The 9,901-nt window shown below is 47.3% G+C and overlaps 1 protein-coding gene across 3 annotated transcripts in view; it reads left to right on the top strand.

Moving 5' to 3' along the window:
- Positions 1-5,615: 5,615 nt before the first annotated feature.
- PPP2R5D (protein phosphatase 2 regulatory subunit B'delta) overlaps positions 5,616-9,901 on the top strand; it is a 54,102-nt gene continuing 49,816 nt past the window's right edge. For all 3 annotated transcript variants that reach the window (XM_035111123.2, XM_035111122.2, XM_035111121.2), the window contains exon 1: positions 5,616-5,732. In XM_035111123.2, the coding sequence (XP_034967014.2) occupies positions 5,706-5,732 (27 nt within the window). In that variant the 5' untranslated portion in view covers positions 5,616-5,705. The remainder of the gene's footprint in view (positions 5,733-9,901) is intronic.

Genomic DNA, 9,901 nt, shown 5'->3' with positions numbered 1-9,901 from the left:
TGTGCAGTTTAGCCAAAGAGAGCTCCAAGGGAGCTGCTGTTTCTCCTGTGGACTGATGCTTCTTTAGAATTAGTAGAGCCCACCTGTGTTCCTACTTGCTGCCCATCTGATCAACCTAGGCAATTGTAAATAAATATATAGGGTTGGTTGTTTTTTTAAAAAACAACAACAACACAGGTTTCCTGTACTCCCTTTTGCTACAACATAGTTGCCAAGTTCTCCCTTTTTTAAGGGAAATTCCCTTATGCTGAATAGGCTTCCTCGTGAGAAAAGGGAAAACTTGGCAGCTATGCCCTACAATAGAAATTATTCTGTAAGGTTGTCCTGGAACTCGTTAGTCCTTGAGACAGTGGGAAGTTTGAATGACAAAACCATTGTGTTGTGCGACTAAGCCTCACCTCAAACTGCAAAAACCTGGGTTGAATCACCATCTCTCTGCTTAACCTGCCTCAGAGGGTTGCTTTAAGGATAAAATGAGAGAAGTGTATGCTCCCTTAAGCTCCTCAAAGGATGTACAGGGAACAAATCAATTGTCACGTCCCTGGCTTCAGATTTTCCCATGTTCAAGCACTTCCTTCTTTCTTCCTAACATGTACATTGTTTTGCTTTCCCCATTGCATTCCTTGCTCTGTGCTGGGAATGGGGACAGAATCAGCAACCTTCCAGGTACTGTTGAACTCCATATTTAATCACTGCAAGTTGACACGGCCAATGGACAGGGATGGTGGGAGTTGTAGTCCAACAGCATCTGGAGGGCCAAAGATTCCCCATCCCAGCCCCAGGCAAGCTGAACAAAAGGTTTACACCATTTCTTATTAGAATGCCCGAGGATAAAGCTGAGCATCTGTCCAAGGAAATAAGGCCATTCAGGTGCAAGTATTTTTGGAAGGGCTGTGGACAGCAGCCAAAGCCATTTACACTCAGTTAAGGTATTCTGTTGCTGAGCTGCCTACATTGCTCTCTGTATCCATCCCCTTCAGTGCTCCATCTATTATTGCTCAGTACGTCATGTCAAGTCTTGGCAAGAAGTGACATTTGCCATTTTGCTTCCCAAACATAATTATGTTAAATTGGAAGGGGAAGGAAAACTAGAATACGTAGTGATGCCAAATTGAAGGAAATAAAGGAGGGGAAAATCTTCGCGAAACAAAGCAGGACAAAAATAAAAGAGCAGATGTCCAACAGTCTGCTAGTGGGGGATGGACAAATATTGTGAAACTGGAAACTATCCAAAATGTCTAATTGAGGTCATTATGGAACCTACCACGTGGCAGTCCTATTTCCATGGTAAGATTTTAGGTTGGCTTTTCTTCTGTACTGTCCAGATTTCGTGTTGTTTTCAATTTGTACTGGTTTAAATACTTGAAAGGTGGGGAAAGAGAGAAAGAAAACAACCACCCCAAATTGGAGCAAATTTCCAATAGAACTGGGCTGACAAAGTGAAGCACAGACTGATTCTCTATGCTTATAAGGCTATTACTCCTGTAGCTCAAAATAAACCCATGGTGTATTATAAGTAAAGAGTGGGGCCTTTCTTATTTTATAGTAAGAGCCCTGCTGGGTTCAGCATCCTGTTCTCACATAAGCAGGACCCAAGCCCAAAATCACTCTTCGCTCCTGCAGCTTCCAGCAACTGGTATTCAGAAGCATTCCTGCATCTAACTGTGGAGATAAAGCACAACCATCATTAATAGTGAACATTTATAGTATTCTCCGCCATGAATTTGCCCGATCTTTTTTTTAAAATCACCCAATTTGGCGGCTGTCACTCCTTCACTCACTATGGAGTGAGTTCCATAGTTTTCACGCTGTGTTCCATGAAGAAGAATTTATTTGTCCTGAATTTCCCCACGTTTAGCTTAATTGGATGTCCATAAGTCCTGGTGTTATGAGAGAGGGAGAAAATCTTTTCTTTGTCCACTTTTTCCATACCATGCAAAATTGTATGAACTTCTGTTATGTCGCCTCTTACTTTAAACAACAACAACAAAAAAGTTCCAAGTGCTGTGACCTTTCCTCATAGACAAATTGCTCCACTTCCTGATCATTTTGGTTGCCCTTTTCTGAAACATGTTATTATTTTGTTCAATCTGATATGATATAATCACAGATTTTTAAAATGTTTTATGTTGGTGTAACAAGGAAAGTATTTTCTGCTTTGAGATCCTAACCCTATACCACAGGATATTTAGAGGGGGAAATATACGGCAATATCTGAAAATCATGGTTTGGACATTTGCGGCCAGGGAAAGGTGAAAGATACTGTTCACTGTGTATTGTATTGTTCCCTATGTAATCCTCTTGGGGTAGGTTTTTGAAAGAGATTCTTGTTTCTTTATTGGACAGTAGGAAATGATGATACAGTAGGTATTTATTGTAACCCACTCATCTGACCAGGTTGCCCCAGCCACTTTGGGTGACTTCCAACAAAATATGAAAGGGCACAACAAAATTAAAAGCTTCTCGAAACAGGGCTGCCTTCAGATGCCTGCGAAAAGTCATATAATTGTTTTATCTCTTTGGCATCTGATGGAAGGGTGTTCCACAGGGTGGGTGCAACTGCTGAGAAGGCCCTCTGCCTAGTTCCCTATAACTTCAGTTCTCACAGTGAGGGAACCGCTGGAAGGCCACTGAGCTGGACCTCAGTGTCCAGGCTAAACAATGGGGGTGGGGGAGCTCCTTCAGGTTCACTTTGTTGTTGTTGTTTAGTCGTTTAGTCGTGTCCGACTCTTCGTGACCCCATGGACCATAGCACGCCAGGCACTCCTGTCTTGCACTGCCTCCCGCAGTTTGGTCAAACTCATGTTCGTAGCTTCGAGAACACTGTCCAACCATCTTGTCCTCTGTCGTCCCCTTCTCCTAGTGCCCGCCATCTTTCCCAACATCAGGGTCTTTTCCAAGGATTCTTCTCTTCTCATGAGGTGGCCAAAGTATTGGAGCCTCAGCTTCACGATCTGTCCTTCCAGGGAGCACTCAGGGCTGATTTCCTTAAGAATGGATAGGTTTGATCTTCTTGCAGTCCATGGGACTCTCAAGAGTCTCCTCCAGCACCATAATTCAAAAGCATCAATTCTTCGGCGATCAGCCTTCTTTATGGTCCAGCTCTCACTTCCATTCAGGTTCACTAGTTGATTGATATACATACAGTAACATATTTAACCAATCAGATCAGAATAAAATGTAGCCTACAAAATGGGGTAAAATGTGCTGGGGATCACCTGTTCTTGTATGTCTCTCTCAAGTTGCTTATGCCCATATTTTTGTGTTGACCACGGGTTTTTAGCAAATAAATGTGGCTGATTTATGACACAGACACTGTCCTGGGATGACACATCAGGTTGAATCCCCCTATCTAAAACCTGCCTTAAATATCTGCTAGAACCAAAGGGTGGGATTCCCTTAAAGAGCCTCGTCATGGAAGCCATGCAGAACAATAGGGCTTTTACTCCTTGCACAATAGGGCTTTTACTCCTCTCTTCCTCCTGCATCCCCCCCAAATGGGCTCTAGGGGTGTTGGGAGAACCAGAGAAGCCTCAGCAGAGGAAGGCTCGGAACCAAGGGAGTGGTGGTGGGGCACTGAAGACAGGTCAGAGGATGAAGGGTAGGGCAGAATGGTTGGATGCTGAACAAGCAACAGGCTTGAGTGAGAGAGAGGAAGAAGAGGCAGAAAGCACTGCAGGTGTAGGACAGTCAGCTGCAGAGGAGGTGGGGACTGAGGCTGCAACAGATTAATAATACTGTAATAAATGATGATGATGAAGTTATTTATTCCCCAGCCACGCACAGGAGCCTGCTGGTTCTACTGTACTCCGCTTCCCTCCTCCTTTTTCTCCAAGGGCACAAAGAGTTCTGCATGTTGCAGAACAAAGAACAGAGAGCACCTCCCCAATGAAGTTCACGATTGCTGGGGAAAGAGCCAGACAGGAGGTACAGATTGTCAGTTCTGGCAACTGCTTTACCATGGCCAGTCTTGCCCATAGGTTTCTGTTTGTATTGTGTTTCCTTGAATAAATAAGCAACTTATTCTGATGGACCCTAGTCTCACATGCATGTCCATATTCCCGGAAACAATGTAGAATGCCATTTACAAGACCTTCAATCCTTTTTTTAAAATTAAGGATTGCGTGCTTAGAGATTGTAATACATTTGCGTTAATCTGGCAGTAGGAGAAAAACTGGCTGAATGCAACAGACAGACACCTAAAGGGAATGAAATAAAAAGGGCTTGTTTGATGGTACATGGTATCCATTTATAACCTATGTGGTTTAACAAAGTGGTCTAAACCTGCCACCCGATTCCCATAAATCTATCTGGCTTGATACAGTTCCAAGGCACCATTGCTCTTTGGGTTAGAGAACAAAAAAAACTAAAGCAAAAAAACGAGAAACACATTTTCTTTATTGAAAGTCCTGATAATGATATTCTGATCTCTTCATTTTAGTTGTGATAGAAGTTTGCTGATGATCACCCAGTGTTTATTTCGTATCCTCACTGCAGTATTGTTTGTTTTATATTGCTCTGCTTGTTTATGTATCTCTTGCAAAAATAATTCGTTATTTTCTCCAAGGAGCTCAGAGCTAAATACCCAACACACTTCTAGTTACCATTAGTTGTGTTTAGGATTTCCGCCTTTTTGTTTTCACTTTCTTTCCTGACAAAGTTGGGCACAAACCAGCCAAAATAAGCTAACTTAAGCCCCACCAGTTTCAACAGGAATGTTAAGCAGCGCTTAAACTCTCTCATGTGGTTCTACTGAAATTTTAGATAGGTCCTGAATTATTGTTCCGGTCCTGTGTCTCAAGTTTGTTTTCTCTTACCGATTTTGGATCTTGATCAGGAGTTGGGTTGCATAACCCCTATTTTCCTAGAACGGTCTTCAATTGTTGTTGTTGTTGTTAAATCTGTTTTACGGTTCCTCCTATTGTTGAATTTTTAAATTATAATTTTTGCCGCTTCATATAATAGCAGAAACCTCGTACTGTACTGTACTTGAAGGAGCAGTGACCAAAACATTATTAATGGCTGGCACTTTTTAAGTGTGTGTGTGTGTGCAAAGAATTATAACTGCAATGCAGTTGCCATTCTCTGGGAGCAGCTTCATTCATGGCAACCTTTCACTTCGTGGGGTTGCCTTCTCCACCGGCGTTTCTCCTTGACAATGACACAGAAAAGAGACACACACAGAGAAAGAAAAGAGGCCTGTCCCTTATTTCACAAAAGGGCGCCCAGTCGCGGCGTCCACATCCTCACGGCACCCACACCCCTTCCAACTTATTCGAAGCAGCCATGGTGACCTATATCCATAATCCGGCAGGTCCCCCCCCACCTCGAGCAGCCGGCGGCAGAGAAGCCCCCTCGCCCCCCTGCCGCCCTCCTCCTCCTCCTCTTCCAATCCCACCCGCTTTCCCTACAACCGCGGCGGCGCCTTTTTGCAAAACCGGCAGCGGCCTCCTCCCGCCCTCCCCAGCTGCCCTTCAAACAGGCCCGCCAATGGCAAAAATCGGCGCGGCCGCCGGCGGCCAATGAAGCGGAGGCAGCGAGGTGGTTGCCAGGCAGGTTCGGCCGAGCGGGTCCAATCGGGGGCTCACCCAACCCAGCGCAGAGGAGGGAGGAGGAGGCGGCGGCGAGGAGAAACCGAGGGAGGGCGACGAGAGGAGGCCGGGCCGGCGGCGGGAGAGGCCGAGCGAGCGTTTTCGAGGTCCGGGATGCCCTACAAGCTGAAGAAAGAGAAGGTGAGCGAGCGGGTGGCGGCGCCCCGGGGTCGGTCCACCCCCATCTCTCGCACCACCCCGCCCCAGGGCCGGGTCGGTGGGGTGGGCGGGAGCGCCCTGGCGCCAAAGCCTTTCCCGGGGCCTGGCGGCATCCGAGCTCGGGGCCTCCGCCGGGAGTGGAACCGCCCCGCGCGCCGAGGGGGCCGGGGACGCAGGCAGGAAGCAAAGCTGCACTTGCAGCAGCCCGGTACTTCGACGCAGGATCCGTGTGCCTGTGCAACACACACACATACACTCTCATCCAGGACGAGCAAATCAGTGCACACACCTGCAGGTCTAGGTTTGCAACACACACACACACGTATGTGTGTATCCTATGTAGGAAAGGGCGCACTGGCCAGACAATGCACCACATATTTGTTATTACCCCTGAGCACGGGCCCCTTGGGTTAAGCGCGCGCGCGCGCACGCACACACACATCTTTAGATCAATATCTGATTCACATATATATAGGAAAGGCACTGACCGGGCAACGCACAGCATATTTGTCACTACACTCTAAGCACGGGCCCCCTGGGTTAAGCATACACAAACACATATGTATCTTTATTTCTGTATCTACATCTAATGCATATATATTTAGAGGGGCGGGGGGAGGACGCACGGGCCAGACAATGCACAGCATATTTGTTATTATCCGTGGGGACGAGCCCTGGGTTAAGCATACACCCAAAACACACAAATACAAATATTTAGATCTAATTGCAGGGAAAGACGCCCTGGTCAGACAATGCACAGCCTATTTGTTGTTACTACCTCTGAGCACGGGCCCCGAGTTAGGCTCACACGCGCGCGCGCACACGCGCAGACTGACAAGCACCCACACAGGGGAGAAAATGTCCGCACTCGTGCAGGAGCCTTGCACCTGGGGAGAGGCGGGCTGAGGAGGGTGGCGGCGGCGGCACCGTAACACAAGGGTGCTCACGAGCAAGAGGCCGTTGCATCCTAGACGGGGTGGAAGGGGAAATCCAGGGGCCTAGTGTAAGGCGAGGGAGGGAAGAGAAGCGGCGATCGCAGCATGGTGCATAGGCAAGCGCCGTTGCATGGCACGGACGGACGGGGGGTTGGGTTGGGTTGAGTGCTTGTTTGCTTGCGGAGAAAGAGGGAATCTAGTAGTGACGGTCTCCGTGGCAGTGCCGGAAGCGGGGTGGTGGTGGAACCCAACACGGATCTGGGCCTGGGCGTCCTAGAATGCAGTGTGCGCGCATGTATAGAGGAGGATGCGCTGCGCTGCTTTGTATGCTTCCTCCGCGTCCATCGCTTCCGGTTCGGGGGCTCCCTGTGCAGGCGTGTGCGCGATGCCCCTGTGTGTATGTGTGTGTTGCATTCGGAGGTCAGACAAGCACAATAGGCCTCACACCTGTCTTGCCGTGCAGCAGGGGCCTAAGGACAGATTGCTCCCTTTAAATCGGACCGTTGCTTTTTAAGCACAAAGTTGTGGGAAAGTGTACACAGTCATCGTTGCCTTTCGCAGTGCATTGCAACCACACCTAAGCCGGCACTGGGGCAAATGCAGATTTAGGAAGCGGTAGGAGCGCCCCACTGTGGAAGTGGGGCAAATTCAGGGACCATGTAGAAAGGCACTGCCGATATGATATTTAGGAAGGATTGTGTGCACGTAAAGAGGGAGAATCTTGGGGGGGAGGGGAAGGTTTGATTGTGTTACTTTGTGCGGGGCACAGAGTTCATGTGTGTGCTATGTGCAAATGCAGAGGAGGCTGTATAGGTAGTGTAAGCCAGTGTTTCCCAACCTTGTGCCTCCAGCTGTTTTCGGACTACAATTCCCATCATTCCGGACCACTGTTCTTGCTAGCTAGGGATGATGGGGGTTGTAGCCCCAAAACATCTGGAGGCACAAGGTTGGGAAACTCTGGTGTAAGCACCTGGTGGGGCCGATATTGGGACACAGGAGGCTCTGGGTGCTAAGTGGGAGCGAACAGAGGACCTTGCGCAAACATTGCCCAGGCATTTGTGCATAGCTTTAAGGGGATAGAAGACAGAACTCCTGTGCACTGCAGAAGTATGCAGAACACAAACAAATGTGCAGAGTCTGAAAGACTTGCCCCCCCCCCAGAAGTAATGTGTGTATCCATGTAATGTGCAATGTAGGCGTGGTGCCTCTCTACAACATATGACGTGGCACAAATGTGTGGATCGGTTGCAGAGAGGAAGTATGCAAAGTGGGGTATGTTGGCATGCTGAGCTAAAGGCTCATGAGTGCAACATGCCTGCTAGTGGAAGTGGACATGCATTGCATAGGGAAGGCTGCATGTTCAATTTCCAGATGCTCTCAGTAGGGCCAAGAAAGACCCTTCTAAACCCTGGAAAACAGCTGCCAGGCTTTAGATGGATTTGAACTTAGAACAAGACAAGTTCCTGTGTACCAATGTTCACCTTCATGAAGCAGGAACATGTAAATAACAATAACAATAATAACAATAGTAAATTTCTTTTTTAAAAAATCATTCCAGTAGTGCCTTAGAGACCAACTAAGTCAGGCACCCCCAAACTTCGGCCCTCCAGATGTTTTGGACTACAATTCCCATCTTCCCCGACCACTGGTCCTGTTAGCTAGGGATCATGGGAGTTGTAGGCCAAAACATCTGGAGGGCCGCAGTTTGGGGGTGCCTGGACTAAGTTTGTCATTGGTATGCGCTTTCGTGTGCATGCATGCTTCTTCAGATACCTTTCAGCTAAATTTCAGATACCTTTCAGATAAATTTCTTATACCCCACCAGTGTTCAAAACTCCCATTGTTCTAGGCACATTTTGCGACAGGGAATTTCATTACAGTAGTGTGAGCAATTTCTGAACTCTGGATGCAGCACTGTGCCTAAAATTTCAAATTAAAACTGCGGAGTGGAAGGAAAGACAGACCTTTTTTTCTGCCTCCCCACTTCCAGCTACTCTCTGAAGACTGGATAAGAGACCCTCTTAAGAATATTATGGGGGTGGGCAGGGACCGTACGAGAAATGAACATAATATTTTAGCTGCAGTTCATTCATTTTCAGCTTTGTATTCTTATTATTTAAAAAGTGTGCCTAGACATTACGTTGTTGTGCCCATAACCTAGATTTAAGGTGCCATTTAGCTCCTAGCTTCATATCTTAGTTTCTAACACTGTACCCCACCCATCTGACTGGATTACCCCGGCCACTCTGGGCGGCTTCCAGAAAAATACAGAGGGGAGGGGGGGGACCTCACATCAAGCATTAAAAGCTTCTTGAAATAGGGCTGCTTTCAAATGTCTACGAAGAGTCAAGTCTTGTACTGGTAGTTGTTTATCTGTTTGACACCTGGCTAGAGGAACCGAGAAGGCCCTCTGCCTGATTCCTTGTAACTTCACTTCTCTCGATGAGGGAAGGGCCAGAACGCCCTTGGAGCGTGGACTTCAGTGTCCGAGCTGAATGATGGGGTAGAGACACTCTTTTGGGTATATAGGGCTGACGCCGTTAGGGCTTTAAAGGTCAACACCAGCACTTTGAATTGTGCTTGGAAACATACTGGGAACCAATGTGGATCTTTTAGGACCCTGGTGGCTGCTCCCAGTCACCAGTCTAGCAACTGCATTTTGGATCAATTGTTGTTTCCAGGTCACCTTCAGAGGTAGTCCCTAGTTTTAAATGAGAGGTAGAGCTGAGTATCTTCCACATACTGATGGACACTCGGCCCAAATCCCCTGATGATCTCTCCCACATTTTATTTGAGCAGCGGATATGGACCTAAAGGCACAACACAGAGTCTCTTCACAATATGGTTATCTAACACATGCATTTCACAGAAGAAGAAGAAGAAGAAGAAGAAGAAGAAGAAGAAGAAGAAGAAAGGGTGGTCCTGCAGCATGGATACTATTTGTTATTATTTCTATCCCACCTTTCCTCAAACAAGCCTGTTCTGCTCCCCATTTTATCCTCAAAGCAACCCTGCAAGGTAGACTGGCTGGCACAAAGTCACCCAGCAAGCTTCATGGCTGAGAGAGGATTTGAACCCAGGCCTAGTCCAGTATGTACTCTTAACCACTATGCTGCACAGGCTCACTAAAGCGTCATTTTCCGCAGCAGCCCATCACGTATGCCTTGGCGCAGGTCAAATTCCCTTGCAAAATATGTTTTAATATAACTGGTAAAT

The sequence above is a fragment of the Zootoca vivipara genome, chromosome 3 (assembly GCF_963506605.1).
Source record: "Zootoca vivipara chromosome 3, rZooViv1.1, whole genome shotgun sequence".
In the NCBI taxonomy this organism is placed as follows: Eukaryota; Metazoa; Chordata; class Lepidosauria; order Squamata; family Lacertidae; genus Zootoca; species Zootoca vivipara.
This window is presented reverse-complemented; position numbering and strand designations above follow the sequence as displayed.